Source organism: Scomber scombrus, chromosome 4 (genome assembly GCF_963691925.1).
Source record: "Scomber scombrus chromosome 4, fScoSco1.1, whole genome shotgun sequence".
NCBI classification, from domain to species: Eukaryota; Metazoa; Chordata; class Actinopteri; order Scombriformes; family Scombridae; genus Scomber; species Scomber scombrus.
In genome coordinates, this window is record NC_084973.1 from 25,583,877 (window position 1) to 25,607,355 (window position 23,479).

General features: G+C 39.5%; 1 protein-coding gene across 1 annotated transcript in view; it reads right to left on the reverse strand.

Annotated features, from left to right (window-relative positions):
• Positions 1-22,498, reverse strand: part of srrm4 (serine/arginine repetitive matrix 4) — a 58,734-nt gene extending 36,236 nt beyond the window's left edge. The window contains exons 1-2 of the mRNA XM_062416987.1: positions 22,296-22,498; positions 21,459-21,481 (exon numbers count right to left, since the gene is read on the reverse strand). Coding sequence (XP_062272971.1) covers positions 21,459-21,481; positions 22,296-22,498 — 226 coding nt within the window. The remainder of the gene's footprint in view (positions 1-21,458; positions 21,482-22,295) is intronic.
• Positions 22,499-23,479: the final 981 nt, after the last annotated feature.

A 23,479-nucleotide genomic window follows, 5' to 3' on the forward strand; every position in this document is an offset into this window, starting at 1 on the left:
TAAAAAGCGTAACAATAACCCTGATGATGTCACCAGACCTCGTTGTAAGAGACTACAAATATTTATCAGAGAGTCTGCTCTCTCTCCCCGAAAGTGTGGAATTCAAATATGAAGGTATTTAGTAGACAGGAAGAGTGTAAAGACAGACACAGTCAAGTTTGATTAACAGAAGTGTAGGATCCAGCCTTTTTTGGATCACTGCTGCATTGTATTTGATCGTTATTATCTGCCTCTTGAGAGTCTGGTCTTGGTGGAAGTATAATACTAAACCAATGGATTATCCCTTTAAATGTGCTACATCTGAATTATTTTAGTGAGCTACATTTTTACAACCCAGTTTGCAAAAACAAAAATATTTAACACTGTTGTTCATTAAGACGAATTTCCTGTCATCACCATGAAACCACACACATTCGATGACACAAGCCAGTTTTAATCTAAGATAAAACAACGCCCCACAATACATCTTTACATACTTCCAGTCCACCTGCATGGCTGGAGGTGACCTCGGCCCATGTTGGTACACATAATTATCATTTCCCTGCGGGGGAACCTGTGATCAATGAGAGGGTGACCTTCCCCCTCCACACGCACCTTACTCAAAGTCGGATAATAAATTGGTTCATCTCACCTCACCTACCGTCCGTGTTATTTAGAGTGCTATCCGAGGGAGTCCATTACCTTTTTATGGAAAGGAGGTTCATTCAATTTGCTGGCGATCCAATAAGAAGTTCTGTATGGATGCACGGCAAGGGGCTCAAGGGCAAGTGAATTATTCCATTATCTTTAATGTGTGGGAAGGCAAAAGCCGTCAAGGTCCTGAGGGGATTTATTTAGCTATGTAACCTCTGTTCCTCAAGAGGGAAACAGTGAGAGTAAAGAAAAAATGCCAAATTGGCTCCTTTTTGCTTATTCTGTCAGCTTTCATTGATTTGAGAGAAACAAAACTTCTTTGCTCTGCATTTTAACATTATTATTATTATTATTATTATTATTATTATTATTATTATTATTATTATTATTATTATCTAATTTATTTTATATGCTGTGAACTCCTCACTCATTTTGTATTAGTTAATGATGCACCTTTACAGTGCTGAAACAATTAGCTGACTCATTCTTTTTAGCTTCTCAATTATTTGCTGCTGATCTTTGTCATACATGGTTGTAAACTGATTATCTTTTGGTTTTAGACTTTGTTAGAAAAAATGAGCAGTTTAAAAAATGTTACCCTTGGTTTAAGGAAACTGTGACAATTTTCAATATTTTATGACATTTTTTAAATCAAGAGATGAATCATTTAATTCACAACATAATTGACCGTTTAAACTATAGTCCTGTAACTGTAGATTTATAATTTACCTTTGATTTTGACTTTAATATATATATTTTTTATTTTCTGTTCTTTTACATGTGACTAGGCTGAATTTTTTTCAAGTCATGCAAATTAACTTGGTAATCTGTGTCATTACTCTGTCTTGATTTTTTCTTCGTTCCAGGTTGTATCCTGATGTAATGAACAGAAAACTCTAATGACATTTAATTGAAAAGCATCACAGTCATATGGCTTGAAATGATTGGCTTAATTAAAGAGTATTCTTAAATTTGGCTTAAACCGTATTAAGGGATAATCCCCATCAAAGTCAAAGGTGGTTTTTAAAGGATTCACCATGCGGCATAGTCAGGCTGCACGTACTGTTAATGTGGATATAATGAGTGGTATACACAGTAAAGTGACATGCACATATGGATAAAGACATCACAGCTGTCTGGCCATTTCTATTACAGAACAAACTTCACCCACTGTGATTAAATCTGAGAAGGTTTAATAACTGAAAATAAATATGTACAAGTACTTTTTTTGGTGGTGTATTTTTTCTTGTTTCTTACGGTCTAGCTGTGGTAAGCCACCCAGGTCTTGTTTCATCTTGTTTTGTAACCAATTCAGTGAGTGGATGACAACCTAAACACAGCTGAAAAGCTCTTTAAATATATGACATTTGCCATAAGAAATAACATCTCTGCACTTTTCACCCTGAGTTTAATGCTGTATTTCATAAAGTCTATTAACTTTAATGATGTTATTGAAGATTTTTTACTTTGTTTTCAGGAAATAGCTTACATCCCCTATAAAACACTATGACAAGTTTAGATGCAAAATAATCAGTAAAAGGATAAAATGGCCCTTAAGATTGAAGAGGATGCATCCTGTTCACTAACCGGAGCTTCAATGGAATATTTTCACATTTTGGAAAATATGCATACTTGCTCTCTTGCTGTGAGTTGATGAGAGGATTAAAAGCACTCTCATATGTGTTGTTTAAATATGAAGCCAGATGTACAGCCACAAGCTGATTAGCTTAACATAGGACAAATACTGGAGAAGGCTCAATACAAAGGTACCAAAAACTGGTATCTCTATCATCAAGTGTATACTAACGATAAATCATGACTTTTTGGGGTCTTGCCATCACTATTCCTAGAAAAGAAATAGTGCTTCTGATTTCACTTTCAATAATGAAGTAATTATGTGTAAATGTATTACTTTAGTAGAAATATATGAAATATGCACAAAATGTTTGCTTTGTTGTGTTTTTGGGCGTAGCCTCAAACTAATTCGCTCCATCTAGTTAGCCGTAAGCTGTCACCTGTTGTCTTTGGGTTGTTTGGGTCATTCTGGGAAATGTAGGAACACTCAATACTCTATAAACTGTGTAAAAATAAAAGTTGGGCAATTCTTAGTTTTTTTTTGCTTCTTTTGACCAAAATATCCTCCCAGCTGACGTATAATATTGCTCCATAATGCAATACATTTCAAGGTGGAATTATTGCATACAACAGGACACGCAATATGTAGGCTACGTAGGCATACTGAGCATATTTAATTTTGATCTATTTTGAGAGCTGTCTAAAAAGCATCACTGCTTCATAACATAGGTAAACAGGCGTAATATTATAAATTGCATATTTCATATGGTTTTCCACTGTGCAGGACATATTGGGAAATAAGATATGTTGAAAAATAATCCCTTCAGGCATGTATGAGGCATTTGGCGCAAAGCCTGTCAGCCGCTTCAAACATTGTCAGCGTTCTGACAGCATGTTTTTTGTCACCTTGTTGGCAAACGCAGCCGTTTTCTGAGTGAACTGAAGAGCAGCGGCACTCAGAAGTGTGTATAGACGTAAACTTGAATCTCTTCCCTTTGTCACAGAAATCCTATAAGCACATTTTCCAGTGAGGAAATAATAGCCAGGGAAGGTCGAAATAAAAGTGACTCGAGAGTGAGGAGTCCACTTTGCGCTCTCAGGGTAAATGGAGGAGACAGAATTTAAAAAGAAGGTGAGTCTGATCCTGTGGTGTTTTGAGCGGAAGCAGATTAAGAGAAAGAGGAGAGGCTTGATGAACAAATGAGTAAAGCCTTATTCACATGGGGCCATTACCATAGAGTATGTTGAGTATGTATGCAACAATTATTGAATAAACCTGCCAACCTCCGTATCCATGACTACAAACATCTCAATTTGTAAGTAGCAAATGTTCAGTAGTATTTTCTATATGCTCACAAGAAGCCAGATTTCAGGGAAAAATCAGTCATGGTATAAATGTGTGCTTTTACATACATACAAATCAGATTTCTAAAATACACAGGACTCCATATTTTAAGTTCATTAGTATTAAAAGACACTGTTTCCAGATTTAGTTTTTCTCATTTTTGGCAGACCATTTGGACTGACAGCACAGTGAGGACAGTCGATAAAGTCTGAAGTTCTTTCATACAATGGGAATACGAATTTCAAAAACAGTCCATTCTTTAGCTGTAGAAAACGTATTTAGACGTCTAGAAGATGACATTTATTTTTAAAGTTTTAGTGTCACTCTCAGTCCATTGGTGAGACTTGGATTGAATTATTTCGGATAGAGGGATGTGCAGTTCTTAAGATGCTTTCCATCATCCTGCTACACTGCTGCCACAACAATACCTTCCCTGCCTCAAGTCTTCGTCATGCACATGTGCTCTTGAATGCACCCCGTTAGGAAGCTGGTTACATGTATACGTGGCCTACAAATCGGATTTCCCCAGCAGATATCTTACCATGTTAACCAGGTTTCTCTAAGTCTTTAACCCGATTACAAGAACCGGGTTTCTCGTTAACATGACATTTAAGATATGAGGTATTACAGACAGCTGGCAGCTCAAGTGCATGCACAGTAAATAACTGTTTCCATCTCTATCTCCATTTTTCAGACACTGACAGTAGTAATGAAGCAATGGTGCATTTAAAAAGGAGTGAAATACTGCAGTTTGATTTAATTTTATCAGGGGACCTCTCTCTTCATCTCAATCATTTCACAGTTATACATTTTCCTTCAAACCTTAACTGTACTTTAGATATAGTAGATTTGCACAGAATTAAAATCACTATCAATCTTTAGCATTATTGTAAAACCATCTCACGTTCCCCAAGCAATATTGCTCCAGTGGGAATGGGGAACAGTGCTTTAAGACAGGATTAGAGCTGATAGCACAGGCGGTCATCCACAATGATGACTTGAGGCTTAGAGTTACGTTGCTAACTGGCTTTTAAACTCGACTCCTCCATTCTGACGTACCCTCACCTTGGCGGCTGTCAGTCAGTCAGTCAGTGAGCCGGTCTGTCAGTCAGGCAGGAAGACCGTTCTCTCGCCTCAGAATTTATGAGAAAAGATAGGGTGTCTGTGAGATTATTCCTCCTTTCCAATACCATATTAGCTCCTAATCTCCTGCCTCTCCCAGCCCATTCTCAACAGGATGAGGTGTCGTTAAGGGCAGCGACAGATGGAGAGAGGGATGGTGGAGGACTTTGCGAGAAAAGGAGTAAATATGTCAGTCACTCGAGGCGCTGAGAGGTTTTTCTTGAAGAGGAGAGGCAAAGTCAACAAGCCAAACGATTTTCTTCCTCTCCAAAGTCTCTACAGCCGAAGCATTCAGACATATTACTACAGCAGAACACAGGTCTCCTGGATAGTTATTATGCAGAACGAGTTTTAGTAAAATGTTTCCTTATCAACACCCACACACACACTGTGGTTTTGATTCATGTGCACCACCTGTTTTTCAAAAGTGTTGCATTTCAAAAGCATTTTTTTATCAGAATGAATAACGAGGCAAATGTGCAGAAAATCGAGGACTCAGATAAGTGGATTAAAAATAGACTCCATTCTGCTCTTTGACTTTGACGTTGATATCTCAGTGCATTAAGTTTGCCCTTTGGCCATCATGAGAAGGATTATGCCACCAGTCAGGATCTATTTGTTTACGCAAATCATCACCCCCCTATTCCCCACCCTTCCCCCACCTCAGCTGAATATATCAAACGAGATGAGGGCATCATGAAGTCAAATTGTAGCCGGCAGCTCAGTGTCCATCATATGATATGAGGTACCATGCTGCATTCTACTGCAGTAAGTTTTTAAATACTATCCACATGTAGACGATGTATGTTAATGTAGAAGGTTTTTTTTGTATTAGACAGATGTTTCGGCAACTCCAGTCTCTAGGACACATAATTATTGCAAACATGGTTTGAATTCTTTCATTATTTTAAACATTTGGATTATTTGCCAAAGGTTCCCTCAGTTCCCTCAAGAAAAGATAAATCAAAAAGTCAAAAACTTCTAGCACAGCCTTAATAATTTAGCAGCCTTCTCCAGAACTAGGAACTCATTTAGATGAGGACAAAAGGCAGTCGTGCATGGCCCTGGTCGGATCAAAGGCAAATCATTAATTCTGAGGCTCCCTTGTAGTCAGATCTGGTGTTTTATTGCAACTAGATTTCCTTAAACTGTCCTCAGAGTCAAAGAGAGTGCTGAGACAAAGCAATTCTATTTCTCCTACAAGGGCACTGCTGAGCCCAAGTTTTAAATTGAATGCCCCAAAATAACCGTTTAATTATGTGGCTATCGGAGAGGCTTTCATGTTTTCCAAATGAATCAGGGTGAGCGCGATAACCAATTCTTTCATTGATGCAAAACTGACAAAAAAAGTCTTCCCTGCGCCTATCAAAAGTGATAGAAAGCTCCTGAAATTAGCTCACATGCCAGAGACATTAATTATATTTCTTATAATTAGGTAGAATATCCCCAGATCATCCTGATCCCTGCCAGATACATTTAATTAGTGGACAAATTCAACAGCACATGCGGTGTCCGTATCTTTATATGGCAGTCCTTCTGAAGTTGGTAGCTGTCTTACTTTTTCATGTTTAACTGTCAAGCTGTGGTCAAAGACAAATTTCCACCACAGCAGGCAACAGAGCTGTATTGTACTGTAGATTGCAGCACAATGTTGTAGTAACCAATTCTCTATAAAACTGAGGCACTTCATCTTAGTCAAAGTATGGATCAATAGCATTTCACAGACATGCATATTCAATAACACATGCTCAAATGTTTTCATTTTGGCTTCTACTTGAACTATGCGCGTCAGAGCAAAGCTGTCATCCAGTGAAAAAGGCTGTGATTCATTTCATGAAGGCTGCCTATACCTAATAAATTACTGGCATTGAATATTTAACAGATCACCACTGCAGGGTGAGGAATGAGGCTGAATCTGAAGACTGAAAAGTTTATTGAAGATTGCGGTGAACTTGCTGACACAAAAATGTAATGATTATTTATGTATTACATGTTACAGTAAAGTGATTGCACTTATTTCTAACATGGTCTCAAGATGTTGAAAAGCCAAGAACAGAAACAGAAAAAGTAGAATTTAATAGGAAAAAGGCTAAATTATATTTTTGAATCTCAAATCAACATATGCCCATCTTAAGATAATAAATCCTCATAATGCTGAATACAACAATAACAGAAACCATAATAATAACTAATGTAAACTCTGTTTTATTAATATTCCTGGCAGACTAGTTCATCATTAAACTCTCAAACTACTCCAACAAACTCTGACTGAACGAACTGGTCACTGAGGGAATGACTCAGCAATGCATTCGTTAAATTGCATCTGCAGTATCATCTCTGGATTCACGACATCCTTAGCTACAGAAAAAGGCTGAAACCAGCCGCGTTCAACATATGTCTAATGACCAAGCAGTTCAAGAGGCTGTTACTAAACTTAATTAAGGAAACAAATGAGCCATTTCTAAAGACCACAGCTTGTAGTGTTTGTGCGGTATGCTGATGTCATGTAAAAGTGATATCTTTCTTTTCTACAGTCTGCAAATGTGAAACTGCATGGTGGACCTATACTTTGCTTAATTATAATTTGAGAAATCACCTACTTATCAGTGACCAAAAAGAGAAATAAAGATGTGCCTTCGTTGTTTGTTTGTAGAATCAGAGCTGATAAGTTGGTGATGACTATAAGTAGAAAAAGTATCAAGTAGTGTGCTAAAAGGATCATATCTCCTATTTTCCCTCTGTGTAATTCGGTCTGACAAAACAGGAGATTTCCACTCGACTTCCTAGCATGTCTCTCTCGTTCGGAGAACAGCGACAAACCTGTCAGCTCCATTTGTCCTAATCAGTTCTCAGTGGGACTTGCTGGCTACTGGATTGTCAGTGGGAATAATACTCACTTGGGGAAGTAGCACACTTGGAAGAGGAGCCTTTAAACAACAAGTCTGCACCCCCCACACAGCTCTCTACCTGCCTTTACTCAGACTCTTTGACCGTGAAGCTGACCTTCACGTGGCAGCATCTTCCACTGCTCAGAATCAGCTTCTTGCTCTGATGTGGGATTAGGAAGCTTTAAGCATTGGTGAGTGAGTCCACATGGTAATGAGAGCAATGAGAGAGAAACTATTATAGCCTCTCCCATTTTGGACTCAACTCTGTCATGGCAGCTTTCTATTGGTCACTGATGCAACTTTCCTTTGATTTTGGTGCAAACTTGTATATTATATTAAATGCTTGTGTGACTGAGCTTTTGGATTTTTCAACACTGCACAGACCACACCAAAAATAAACTAACTCCTATTTATTTATTTATCTCTTATCTCTCATATTCTCCAACTTGCTCACTCACGCTTATCTGAGGGTGAAACACGTGAAATTATCTTCTTATCCTGCTTGGTTATAATCAATTTCTTCTCAGCCCATCACAGTCATGTTCTTCTTTTTGTTTGTCAATCCTATCCCATCCTAATGTCGTTCACATTTCATGCCATTTCAATCCCAAGTAATTGAGTATAACAGAGCTTCTACCCATTGAATAACAGGCAACATTTTAAGGTGATAATGTTGAGGCTCCTGCGTTTACCTTTACTAATCCAGCTCCAATTTATGACAGAAGGCTGATGTTTAACGGATTTTCTGATCTGACAGCCAACAGACTGAATCCAGAATCATTCATATACCTCCTCCCTTCTCTTCTCCTCTCTTTTCTTTTCATCTGTTCTCTGTGATAGTGCTAAACTGTGAAGGGTGCCTCACAGTCTGTGACACTGTCCTTGTTACATTAAAATCTCCCCTAGAACGACTATAACTGCACTAATGAGTAGTTGTTATATGCTGGGAGCGTCTTGAATTTTGGAGTCACCGGTATTGATCAACAACCCTGTCAGCCCCTCAGATATAATATAGTCATTTTACTGCTAAAAGATAATAAAAATTATATTATCACTTTTAAAAAAGCATGCAGAAAAAAAAGAAACTTGGGCAGTGGCTGCACTTTTATGCTCAAATAAAAATGGTGAAGCACGAGGCAACAAAATGTAATCATTATTTATGACTGAATATTGTAAACAGGAATAATAACATAATGAGAAGTTTTAGGACTACTTAACTGGAATCATAAGAGGTCCAGTGGCATACATTCTTAGTGCACACATTTTGCGGCTGTTTGAAATGTTTACTTTCATTTCAGACTCTCAACAAAGCAACTGATACAACTTTGCCGGAAAGTTTCTGCTGAGTATTAAATGCAAATCAAACTTTGTCTTTCACCTGACATGAACCTACAAATGTGTCATTGCTTTGGCCTGTCATTGCGTGACATTTCATGTCAAGAAGCAACGGCGGAGGTGAGAACGAGGCAGAGGGAAGGAAGCAATGCGGCAGGCTAATTAATTCCTCCGCTCAATCTCCGATTGCATTTGTGACATCAGCACCACCGCCACCGTTTGCACCCTTACCCCTACATCAGTTATGCAAATGGTGGCAATTTCACATGAATGGCAGATCGTCTTCCTGAAATGAGGATGGGCAAGAAAGCGAAAATGAAAAATGGAGGACGAGGCTGAGATGTGGAAGCCAGTCAGCCTTGAAATGATTTAATTTGTGTGATGAGGAGTTGACTTTGATAAGTTTGCATTTTAATAATGAATACTATGACCGCTTCAGGGGTCCAGTTACAAAAATGTAGCATACTCGGCAAGCAAGCAAAAAAAAAAAAAGAAATCACATCACGGTAAGACAAAACTGAGGCTGAAGCCCACTGTCTGAATGTCCTCTGTGTGTATGTATGTGTATGTGTGTGTGGACCTATTGTAAATAAGATGCGCCTGGAAGTTTTTTTTCTTCTTTTTTTAACTCCAGAGTTAAATTTGCTGCAAGGGGAAAAAGACTTCAGCCTATTATGTAGGATTTTTCAGATTTTCCAATGTGCCAACTCTGGGGTGTGTATGCATATTTAATAAGGTCTTTTCCTCAGTGCGTTTTTAGACTCAGAAGGATTTCAGCCTTCTGTCATTATGAGTGATTGTACCACCTCTTGGCACATTGCAGTTGGATGTGGCAATAACTATCTGTCTATCGCCCAAAGCACCTCGGATCTTATTATGATCGTGACATTTTCGGCCGCTGTATATTCAAAACCTGTCGCATTATATAATTTACGTTGGGTTTCATACAAACTTCGGAGTTTATTATGAGATTAGATTAGACAGTTTTATTAATCCCCAATGGGGAAACTCTTTTTTCCACCAAATCAGCTCATATAGACAACAAACAATATAAACATTGCATTGGCGGTAATAAATAACACCATAAGAAGCCATTTGACACATGATGAATATGGATCTCGATCATATCTTACAGTGTTCATTAAAAATCAGACCGCTGCTGGAGCAGTAGACCCTCTGAGTAGTTCAGTAGAGGCAACACTAGTCGTTCACTGAATGAGCTTCAGAGTCCGTTAAAAACTCTGTATAATGGGGGCCTTCAAAATACAGATGTCTTTTTAGAGCCGGTCCTCGTTCTCTTTTCTACAGCGACCTCAAGTGAGTCTGGGGTAAGGCCAGTCACTGAGCTAGTGTTCCTGATCATCTCGTTTCCTCAGGAAGAATAGTCTAGACTGGACCTTCTTAAATCCAACACTGGTGTTCTTTTTCCAGTTTAACATACTGTCCAAGATATTTTTGTAAGACTGGACAATTTCTATTAATTTTGACCCTTAATTATTACCGGGAAGACGTTCTTCTTCCTTCTGAAATCAATAATTAACAAGTTGGTCTTTCCAACATTCAATTTTGAAAAGATTGCATCAAACCAGCTGACTCAATGTCTCTTTTGTGGGAAGTCAAACTCTTGGTTAAGTAGACCAAAGTAAAAAATTTGGTAGGCCAAAAAATTACTATAAATTCAATAAAATGTTCTCTCGCCAAACCAATACTACTCTCACACCTGATGGTTTGAATGCAGCAAAGTTTGAAAGTAACAAATAATTCACCTATTAATGTTTCATTTACAGTATGCAGTGGCGTATTGCTTCAACTATGACAAAGCAGTATTGGTTTATTTTGTTAAGTGAAAGGTTTTTTGTTTTACTAATTCCTCTTCAAGTCATAGCAAGATATTTTCCTGTTATTATCCCTCTACTCTATCAATCTCAATCAATCATGTTAAATGATTAATCAATCTTGATAAAGGCTTCCGTGTCTCTTTATGCACACACTGGACCTTTTTTCCTCATTTTAACAATATGGAAGTTGTATGTTTAGAGCTGCAGCAATTAAAGTGATTAATTGATTAGTCCATCAACAGAAAATCAAGCAGCAATTAATCTTAAAGTAAAAAATGCCAAATATTTGTTGGTGGCAGCTTCTCAGATGTGAGAGTTAAAGGGTTGTCTGTGTCACACACGATAGTAAACTCAGTATCTTTGGATGTCGGACAAAACAAGACATTTGAATATATCACCATGAGCTTTCAAACATTACAAAAGTCATTTTTCATCATTTTCTGTATGGACAAAACAATTAAACAGTTAATTGAGAAAATTGTTAGTTGCCGCCCTATTCTTTTTAAAATAACATACCTTACTATCTTGCAACGAGAAAAATGTCTTCTTTGGATTATAAATTGGTAGGTCATTTCACAAGATACATTAACTTTGTCATTAATAGAAAAGTGTTGTGATGAGATGATACACTATGTAGTTATAAAAAGAACAGTTTCTTGTATGTAGTAATAGTGATGTTATAATAACAAAAAATATCTTGTTAGAAAGAGAAAATGTTCACTGGGGTTTTAGAGAAGGAAAAAGTAAGCAGTATATTATACATACAGAAGCATACATACAGAAGCAAAGTTCTGTCCTCTTTGGATTTCTCACATTAAAATGTGTTTTTGTTTCACCGTCAGCGTGGTGCCTCTTCGCTGCAGGCCAGTTGGTTAGCAGTTAAAGCTGAAAGTTGGCTTATATCTTTTTCATGTCCGGAGACATCAATGGTTTGTGAAGATCTAATAGGACGTAATGAGTGAGACGTCCCTCTCTCAGCCACCACACTCATTGGTAATGAATCGCTCAAAGGAATAGGTCATCTCTTACTGTCTGTAAGATTTACTACTGTCCATTTCATGTAGAGGACAAAGGAGTGTTTCACCTTCTGTCACATCGTCTATTATGAGTTTATTCAATGCTGTACATTATGTGCCTCCATATAATTCAATTCCCTTTGGCCAAGACAGGATTTCTATTCATGGGGAAAAAATAAGATATTCAGTAAAATGTAATAACCTTGGCTGCTCTAGTGTCCTGAAATGGACAATCTCCAAATCTCACTCACAGAGCCTCCCTTCTCATTTCTTCATTTTCCTTTGTGCTTCCTTCTTTTCCCTTCCTTCCTCTTTCCTTTATTTCTTCTCTTTCAAACAGTTATTACAGTCATGCTTTGCACTGCTCTCATATTGATTTCCACCCTACCTCTTTATTGAAAATAATATCTATTTCTCCTTTTCATTTCTTATTTCCCTTTCCCTCTCTCTCTCTCGCTCGCTCTCTCTCTCTCTCTCTCTCTCTCTCTCTCTCTCTCTCTCTCTCTCTCTCTCTCTCTCTCTCTCTCTCTCTCTCTCTCTCTCTCTCTCTCTCTAGCTCCCTGTTTTTTCTTTTCTTTTACAGAAGCCAATTACATTAAGCTGATTGCTGCTGGACATAACCCACAGCGAGTGTTTTTCACACAACCTTGTAAACGTAAGACACAATGTATGAAACTACTGCAAAGTCTGTGTTCTTTGTCTTTTTTTAGCCTCTTCAGTTGAGTCAGCTTTAACCTTGTTATGTTTTGGTTTGTCAGTGTTTCAATGTCAAAAAAGTACACAAAATCTTATTTTAGACAAGGTTAAGCTATGCAGCAACTACAACAGACAAAGCTGAAAGTCCACTGAAGTATTTGAGGGAACATCTGTCTGTATGTGTTACTCACGACTCTAAAAAATAAAGCTGACTAGCTATAACATTATAGGGCCAAAGCTCATAGAGATAGAAACCCTCTAATGAGGTTTGAAAGACCAAAGCTAGTGATTCTCGACAGTTTCTGTAAAAATCACAGACACACACTCACACACACATACTGTATCAACGAAAGCACTAAGAAAATGTTTCACTTTTTGAATAAGAAATCTGCATCTTTACATTTCATTTACATTTGCGTCATTTGTATCTCCATCTGTTATATTTATTCGTGCCGAGGCTGCACTCTGCAAACTGACATCTAGTGAATAAGCAACATAATTTACTATGTTAATGGCCTCAAATGCCACAAGCCTTTTTTAATGTCAGTGCACTTGGTTTTAACATTAAATAAGTGCAACCAGGTGCAGAATACATCCATCCTCCAGTTCCAGTTCCAGTTCAGTCTAGATTTGTGTATGTGAAGAGTTCAAATTCCAGTCAACATGACAGTTACTTTCAAACAGGGTTTTTATTTTCTGTTATGACTGTGGAAATAAACTAATTCAGGCGTAAAAACTCGAGCGCAAACAAAATTAGTTCCCCCCTCTCTGCCATTGGAGCAGAAAATGTGTCTTTACAGCATGGAGGATTACATTCTAGCCTTATGTTTTACTGATGCTGATTGAACATCTATATCTTCGAACACAGCGTTAATAGAACATTTTTTTGCTTGTCTTATTGTCACTGTCAATGCTCCAAGTTGGAAAGTACACTTACTCAATCTCTTAAGCATGAATACTTTGAAGATATTTTCATTGTGTGTGTTTTTAATGAGAGATTATTTTATCTTTCACCTCACAACATGTATTTAACTGGAATCACTTTGCAAAGACATGAACATATATTTTGAGCTCATATTATTTGAGCTTAAATTAGTCAATCTGAAAGTTGTGTTGGCTTAATTTTTTAAAAATATTTTCAGTGTATCAGCCAGTAGTAAATAGTCTATATAATAGTGACTATTATATATTAACTTCCTTTCTATGCCTAGAAACACTGTAATATTTTAGTCTGCATTTTAGCCTAAAAAATTGACTTTGAAGTTTCATTTGGAGATTTTATATATACTTTGGAAATCCTTTTGAGATGTCAATATAAGTATAGTATACAAATTATTCTATATGCTATAGGACATCATTACTAAATATGTGAAACCAGGGAAGGTTATATTTCATAATTCAGAGCTATTCAGATATCAAGCACATGTACTGTGCATTTCTTCACACATTTTAACGCAGCGATATTGTGGGTTAAATATGCACTGTAAGATCTATTGAGAAGTAAAAACAACAGCAGACGTAAATAAGTGGGATAAAAAAAATACTTGATAGTAACATCTTTGGATAGAAATGAAATTGTGTCTGGAGGCTGTGGAGCAGTCAAAGACATGCTTGCACAAATGATAAGATACCAGGATGATTTTAGAATCATACAGCAATATGAATAATCAGGTTACTTATGTAATGTATGTAAACATCATATCTTGAATATGAACAAGAATAAAATAGATAAAAGTAACTAATGTTAGTAAAATGGAATTAAGTTGACTTAAACTAAAATATTGATATTTGTATTGGTTGTCTGATCTGAAAAAACGGGGCAAAAAAGGGCCAGAAACCAGTCTGCACCCTACAGACTGTGATCATACTTGACCTTCGGGTTTTTAAGCAAAGTTTATCCCAAAACTCTTTCCAAACTACATAAAATGTAGCACATGAAAATCAGCTTGACCTTACAGCAGTCAGGAGCTGCAGGAGGAAGGCGATGTGTGGCATTTTCATCACAGAGGTGGACCACAGGCTGAGAACTGTGATCCCCGAGGAGGGAATTTCACAGCAGCTTTGAGCCGATGTTTGAAGGAAAGGGTTAACTCTCAGCCCTTTGCTTTCATCTTCCAAAATGCTGTTGCTGCTGTTGCTGCTGCTGCTCAGCTCTGGAGGATTTATCCCCCTATGGTGCACTGTCAGTCACCATATGTACTGTATGTATATTCCCATATACATGCAACCAGTTTATGTATTCTGTTGTATGTGCTTCTATAAGAGCCAACATCTGCACAAGAAGAGATATAAGAAGGAAATCCAGAGTAAAGTCCTCAATTCATCAAGGTTTGTTTTGTTATTTTTTTCACAATATCAGATTATGTTGGGATGAGAGTCGATGTTCGGGTTAAAGCAACAATATAACTGCTGCCAAAACAAATATAAATAAATATTTGCAAGCTTATAAAGACCAAGGGGCATGTGTGCCGAAAACAAAAGTGCTGCAATGACGCCAAGCATCAATAATCTTTCCTGTGACAAAGTGTCTCTGTTTACTTTTCCGTCAACTGCTTTTTGTTTTTGCACGACCATTTCATAATCAATTCTTCAAAATGTCTTGCTGAACAAATTAAAGGTTGTCTGTGTCTTTATGATGGATTCAAAATCCTCACATTTATCCAAGCTGTCTTTGTCGCTCTTTCACAGCAGCCGCTGAGAGCTTATGTCATTTCTATTTATGTTTTTTCTAGGTTACAGCCGCCTCTTTATATTGTCATATTTGCTTGTCTGGCATGGAGAGTAAAACAATGAATAATACAAAACTGCAGTGATTGTATGTAGATTTGTGTGAGTTTGTGAGGAGTGGATTTAAACATGTTCTTCTTCATTCATTTGATATAGATGCCTTTAGGGGTTTTGGTGCAGTCGACCAATGTATACAGTAATAATAAGGCATTTATAATGTGTGTGTGTGTGTGTGTGTGTGTGTGTGTGTGTGTGTGTGTGTGTGTGTGTGTGTGTGTGTGTGTGTGTGTGTGTGTGTGTGTGTGTGTGTGTGTGCGTGTTTACACTGCCCAGAAGGATTCAGAGCAGCTCCATCCTCTGATTCATAACCACAAACGAGCACACAACCTGACATCTTCTTATGAAGTATATATATATGAGAAGAAAAAAAGAAAAAGCATGGCTGGATTCAAATATCAAAGACACTTTTGAGATCTCTATTCACAGAGAATTGCTGCTTTCAGGCGCATTCCTTGTTACCCAACATGCTTTGACTATATTAAACATCTATCACAGGTTGGCACTGAAGTGGAGCATTTTTTGTCTCACAGCATCTATAGGTGTGTCATTACAGCTTAACTCATTTCTCACCAGTGCCAGATTGTTCCTGGGTGAGCCAGAGATGAGAGTGAAATTTGGAAATGTCAAAGTGAGTTTTAAAAGCCAGACATATCATCACTTGAAGTAACTGTTGAGTCATTGGCATTAATCGATAACACCTCCAAACCCCCCGACTGATATATTAGAGTCATTTTATGCTGTGAGCCAGTGAATGTCTTTCTTATTCTTTAATGTGCAGCTGTCAGCTTTTTGGGCCTGTTTATAAAACAACCCTTTCACTGAGTCATCCGCTGAATAAAAAAACATTTGTGCCAGACCACAAAGTGAGCTTTAAATTTTTCAAACTGTACTTAATACTTGGATTGATGCTACAGGACCCGACTGGCAAAAAAGAAATGTGGATATTCACAGTGTTACTAATTTGGAGCTGTTCAAGCAATATGACTAGTTGGCCTCGGCAGGTTGCCTTCACTGTGGCCTACATGAAAGCATCACTTCAATTTCCACTCAAAACCAGCTCCAAGTATTTATGAAAGCCTGTCTTTTTCATTTTTCAGTGATGGAATAAAAAAGATGTACCCAAAATGTTACTAATTAAAAGTGCATTATGTAAGAGTTGGACAGAATTCTAGTTTAAAACATTCAAAAAAATAATAACAGAATGTAAAGAAATAACAATGTTGTCATAATGTCTGCATCAGGTTGCAGAGATATCTATTGAAGTTAGCATGCTAATCATCTTAGCTGCATGATCCAACGAACTGATCTCTGCAGCTCTTTGGTAATATACTGCTGCCTCTAATGTCTCCGTAGCATTTTAATATCTTGACCATGCCGTAGCACAGATTGACTATAAACAGTAAGCTTTACGCTATATTCAGTGATTGATCATTTTATGAGAGTGGCGGTGGTGGCGGGGTGATGTGTTTGGGAGGAATTAGAACGGGTGTGATGGGTGATTTCTAGTGATATGCTGCCCCCTATTTGTTTGGAGCACGTAGCCAAATCTTACATTTAAGCCTATGCAGTAACAGCCCTCAAAGCCCTAAAAGCCCCCCATCCTGCAATTCTTTAACAATAATTCCCCCAACTAGTTCAGCAAAAGCCACTGTAGGTTATTATTTTCCAACAAATATTATGGACGCAGTAGAGCCAAAATGGATTATTGCAACAACAAATAATCGGTGTTACTTTCTAAAACAGTCTCTTATTTTATGATGATTGAATATCTGACAAAATTAGAAATTAATGAATAATTCCCCTTAGTGGTGGAGAGAACATGGAGCTTATCGTTAAATATAGAAAGCAAGCAGAAACATTTTGATTTTCTAAAACTACATTTGCAATGTTTTGGTGAGATCGCCAAAAGTAGTTATCACTTTCTACACTGATGTTAAAATTACTCTTTGGTTTGCTCTTGTTGGGTAGAAGACTTTGTGTCTGTTCTGGGCTACTGTAGAAACATGGCGGTATATCATGACAGGCACTGTGGAGGAGAACCCACTCCCCAATATAGATATAAAGGCCTCATTTAAATGTGATGAAAACACATCACTTCTTATTTCAGGTGATTATACTCTAATAAAAGCTAAGTATGAATATTACATTCTATTTTTGCCAAGTCCGTTCTGCTAGATGTCACTAAATTCTACACACTGCACCTTTAAATGGCTTGTAAAGCCCAGCTACATGCTGTGACGGTGTATCAGGTGTTAATCGTGAGGCACTAGTTTGATTCAAATGGATTAGCCATGCAGAAATCAATGTCAAATATACCGCACAACACCAATTTGCATGTCTGCTATACTGTAGCTCCTATTCCCCTGACATACTCAATGCATCCTGCTATAAATCACAGTGGAACGGTGCATCAAGTGTTAAGCCACAGACACTGGTTTGATTCACATGGATTGGCTATGCGGGAATCAATATCAAATGTGAATCCATTTTGGCGATAAGCCGTATTCCAGCCTGGGGAGTCGGCATCATCTCTCCTGCTCTGTTGTCAGCATGCCTCAGCAGCCGCATCCTGTGTGCTCTGAGTAATGTGACACAGACACAGAGAGGGCGAGTTAACGCCAACTGAAAAGATACTGAGAGAAGGAAGGAGAGAGATACTGATGTGAGTCTGGTAAAGTATACTCAGCGATGAACAGAGCAGAAGCACAGACAGAGAGATGTGTAACGGCAGACAAACCACTCGTCTGTCACTAAATCACGTCTGTCATTCTCACAGAAGTAGAAAGAGAGAGATTCGTTGTCCCAGGGGGAGCTCTGACTGATACTCTTTGATGTTTTTGAGACTCTATAGCTTACATTAATCTATTCCCACATTTTTATGCCTGTGTTCTGTGTGCGTCAGTACAAAGATGGCCTCTAAGTACCACAGTATTACGGGATACAACGGTATTTACAAATCCAGAAATCCTTTTTTAACATACAGAGACTGTCTGATACATAGATGTTCTGTTAACATGTACTGTAGTGCACAACACGTTCCACTAGAGGTCAGTCAGTTATGATATGGTGGAACAGGCTCAGCTTAAAAAGATGGGGAGCGCAGGTGGATTAACTTTCGCGGAAAATACAAATATTTCACAATAGTTTGGGTTCAGATCCGATGATCCAGGTGAGCCATCTGACATTTGTTCGCACCAAGTGTTTATAGTTATTTTGAATGGCAGCACTACAGGGAAGAGTGAAGAGCTGGGAAGATTTCGAGCCTCCGACAAGCAGTTCTGAAAGAGTAAACTGGCCCAAACCATTCGCACCTCAAAGTGCAACATCCATTAGCTGCTGCTTAATGTGAAATGTTGGGGATGTATTAAGGTGCCATTACCGCCCGAGCCTAATGACCGCCATAGATTTGGCAAATTATGCAATGCTAATGTAAGCCACACAAAAACATCATGTTAAAGGATGATTCTCGTTTGGGAATGAACTTGGGAACACAATAGTTGTTGTTGCTAGAAAGAATTTGGAATATTTCTTTTTTATTATCCTTAAATATTAAGAGATGGAAGAGGATTGGATATATTGTTTCGAAAAAAGAGGTTAAGTATTGAAAAAAACAGAGATTCAAAACATGTTGTCCTATAATGGATTAACACAAAAGATTGTACTTGCCAACGAATATTTTTAAAAGTTGGTTGACTAGGATGCAAAAAACAACCGCATAAACAGAATTCATAATAAACAATAAATTATAAATCTAAATTCATGATTAAAACACCCCTGCAATAATTACATTTAATGATCCACTTTTGATTAAATCGTTTTGAAGATGTTTGACTCCCTGCTTATGATTGAGTCTGAAGTGACACCGCATTGCATTGTAGTCTAAAGTGTTCCTGTTATTTTGTCCACCCTGCTGAATATTCCCCACGGTGCTGTCAGTGTACAAGCCCCTCCAAACCCTCTTACTCTCTTCCTCGTTAAACCAGCATCTGCTAAGAGGCCTGAAACCCCTCCACCCACACACACACACACACACACACACACACACACACACACACACACACACACACACACACACACACACACACACACACACACACACACACACACACACACAGGCTTTCTCTCTTTCCTTGCCTTGCACTCTCAAGCCTACCATCTGCCACGGAGTTGGACAAGACCCCACTAACACGGTAGACACACACACACACACACACACACACAAACACACACATGAGCACGCAGGCACACGCTCTCATTTCAAACCCTTGCAATTGCTCGAAAACATCTCCAGTACAGATGCACATGAATGCTCTCAAACCCTCAGAAACACACAAACACACACACACACACACACACACACACACACACACACACACACACACACACACACACACACACACACACAAGCACACACACACACACACACACACACACACACACACACACACACACACACACACACAACCACACAAACCCGAAGTTAGCCAAGCTGCATTTTTAATGAGAAGCCCCCCATGAACAAAACAGCTTGCAGGGTCATAATGGTTTCGAGCAAAGCCCCACCCCACAACACAGAGCCAGTGAACTCCTCCCCTCCTCTCTGTGACTGGCCTGAAGAGGAGGAGACGGCGAGGACAGAGGGAGAACAACAAACTCTAATTACTCCTCTGTGGCTCTCGGGCCCCTCCAGCAATTTTATTTCAGGAGTAAAGAGAGGAGGAGGAGAACGAAAAAGGAAAGGCGAGGAGGACAGACAGAAAAGAGACCCGTGCTGATTGAACATGAAACATCTCACTGTGGCTCTCCTTCTGTCTTCTCTCTTTGCTGCCTCACTGCTTGTTGTACATAATTCCCCCCTCACTTTCGCAGCCTTTGTTCATCACCCCTCAGTTATCCACAGTGAATAATGATGTTTCCTCTTGGAGAGACAGAGGCAGAGGAGCAGGCCTAAGGCCATGCATTCTGATGGTCTAAGCATTCCCCAGTCACTCTCTTCTCGGGCAAAATCAACAGTGCAGTAAGGGAGGGAGGGAAGACGCCCGAGCCTCCTCCTGCATCCATATTCTCTGGGTGTTCTGTTTATTTGTCGTGTTTTACTCATTATTTACAATATTTATCACCCAAAAGTCCCTCTGCATTACTCCCTCCTGCAAATACACACAGAGGTAGAGCAAGAGAGCGAAGGTGGACGACGGGGACGCTGCTGTCATCTTACACAAACAGAACCAAGCGAATTAGCGACATTATGTCTGCTCTCTGGGGATATACGCTCTCGTTTGCCCATGCCATGCTGCCATAATCATCACTGTCACCCGGACGGAGCCCGTGGAGGGGCAAAGCCACTTGAGGAGAGCTTCCTTCCCAGTGATGCTAAAGCTGAAGAGACAGCTGGGCCCTGCTTCACAGTCTCCGGCTATTTCAAAAAGGCTGCTCAATTCATGGCAGCCAGCCACATCACATTTCTTTTTTATGGTGGGTTAATTTTCTTTGTTTCTAATGTTTTTTTCCCCCAGTTTATCCAAATAGATTAGATTCTTGCTGGCTGATTGACAGGAAATTAGGACTTCAGTTATTTGCTTGGATCACTGAGCTGGGGTACAATGAAGTCAAAGCATACTTGGTCATATTCTTGCAATAAAAAGTGTTTTTTTGGTCATATCCTACAAGCTAATAAAATCCTTTATAACCAGGCCATGTGCAGCATTATGGTCCTGCTGTAATAGAAGCCATTAAAGACACATTATCTGGTTCAGTGTGTCTTTCCGCAGCCTGTGCCGATGTAGGATGAAATGGGCCATTCTAATCCTCATTAACATAGCTAATTTCACATAAGAGAAAGTTGATAGTGGGTGTCAAAACTATTCAAAGGTCACTCAAGCAAGCAACTTCATTTAGTATGCATGCATATGTGTGTGTCTGTAAAGTTGCGTTAATGTTCGACCTGTTTGAACATTTATTATATGAGCTGTTGCATGTACAGTAAGCATTTGTAGTTGCCTCTGATGTGTAGAGAAGAGCATTATTAAAACAGATAGAGTCGTCAAAAGCCAGAAGGCGACGGTCAATTGTGCAGACAGGAGCTAAAATGGGACAAAAAGAATAGAAGAGGAATAAGGAGGAGAAAGGGCAAAGACTTTCATCCTTCCCTCTCCTTCCTCAGAGGCTGTAAGTGTACAGCTAACCTTTGGTCTGAGGGATGAAAGTGCGAGAACAAACACGTGACATGTTGCTCCTTCAACAGTGACGCTGGCACAAAGCCATGCCACAAGGGAGAGAAGGGACAAGTCTGACATTAGAGGCCCGGCGATGCTGCCTCATGACCTTTAAAGGGGACAATTAACTGAACATCACACCCTTCATGCCAGCTGTGTTTGGCTGTATGTCACATGTAGAAGCAGATACTCATGTAGACATGCGTTTGATGATGGATCGACACCAAAGACAGCTCTTTACCTCTTGAAAGGTTCAATACATTCTTGTTATTGGGTCAAAAGATGTTTTGGCATCTGTAGCCACATTTTGTTGAAAAGTTCCAGTTTTTAGGTGTTTAGGTAACAGAGCATAACCATGACTATATTTCAAGCGAGCAGCAGGTTCTAACAACACACTATTTATCCCAATTTCAATAAGACAACCAGCCAACTCCCCCCCATAGAGCATGATCTATGAGGAGAGGATGTCTTTCAGAGAATTGTCACAAAGATAACCAGCAGAAAAAAATCCAACCAAATCTGGATTTCTCAAACGTATGTCTTACGTTAAATGTTAGAACCTTTGGAACTGAGCGTCTTATGCACTAATTTCTCAGCTTGGGGACTCATTAAGGGTACCTTTGAGACACAGAAGATTGTGAGTGCTGTGTTGTTTCTAGCATCAGTAAATCTACAACATTGTTAAACAACAACTATCAGGGTCCAAAAACGTGCTGATGCTCAATTGCTCAAAAAACAAAAGCTTGACAATCTTTGACAACATTCATCAGGGTAACTGGATAGCAAATATCTTTCAAAAGGGAGAATGTGCATGTTTTTTGATTGCAATTACAAAGTAGAGAACTCACTCAGTCACCCTCCTGCGGGCGGTGATGCTGGCCATGATGACGCTCTCCGGTCTCGGGGTTGCCACAGCCTTGAAAGTCCCCTTCCAAAACTTCTCAAAGAGCTTCTTCTCCTCCAGCCGCTGGAGACTAGCGGTGCTGCCCTGCGATCCTAAGGATGGAGAGGGGCCACAGGGGCCGAGCTGGAGCGAACAAGGGGGCTGCATTGTTAGTTCTTGGTCTCCAAACCAAACCTGTGCTGAGGTACCTCACCAGACAGAATCTACACACTCATGGAAACAATCACTCGCACTGGTTTTCGCTCTGGAGCTGTCCAAGTACTGAATCAAACTGTGCCAAGCGCAGCGCGGTGTTTTGCACCGTCTTCTCCTCTCACAGCAGCAGGTCAATGTGTCAGCGCGTCCGTCTGCTCTCCGCTCTTGAGGGGGGAGCGTGGGGGGAGAGGGACAAAAGCTGACCCTCTCCAACTGGAGGCTGGGTATTGTTCTGCCAGATGAGGGAAGGAGGTGTGGGGGAGATTGCGTTTCTCTCTCCGCCTGTCACATCTGCTGCTTTTGTGGGATGGGGTCTGGTTTGGGGTTGGGAGTCGGAGCGCTCCTTTTCCCCCACTGTGTGCTCCCGCCGGCAGCTTCACACAGATTTAGGCATCACTTACGAGGGATGAAGCATGTTTCAGTCCTTCTGATGGAGTGAGGAGTGAGAGACCAAGTGGCTTTCTTGTTGCTTGAGTGCAGTGTGTGTTTTTTTTTTAGTGTGGAGTTGATTGGATGCCTATGCACAGCGGCTGAGGGCTGAGCGGGTGTCGAGGCAAGTGTTGCGCCGTGTCTGAGGGCAGACATGGATGTGTGTTAGAGCGTGTGCGAATGGAAATCGAGTGAAGAGCTCAGCGGAGAGCGGCTTGTTTTGTGTCTCTCAGCCTGTGACGTCAAAATTGGGGGCTGGACACAAGGGAGAGGGACACCTTCTGTCATCATCTCTCTCTCTCTCTCTCTCTCTCTCTCTCTCTCTCTCTCTCTCTCTCTATCTTTCTCTCTCTCTCTCTATGTCTGTGTGTCTGGCTTTACTTTACCTTTAATTAGATTCACTACTCATCCTGACTCATGCACGCATCACTCTCTTTCTATCAATTTCTGTCTGTCTTTGTTTCTAACTTTCTTTGTATCTACCTCCTGTCTCTTCTTCTCTAT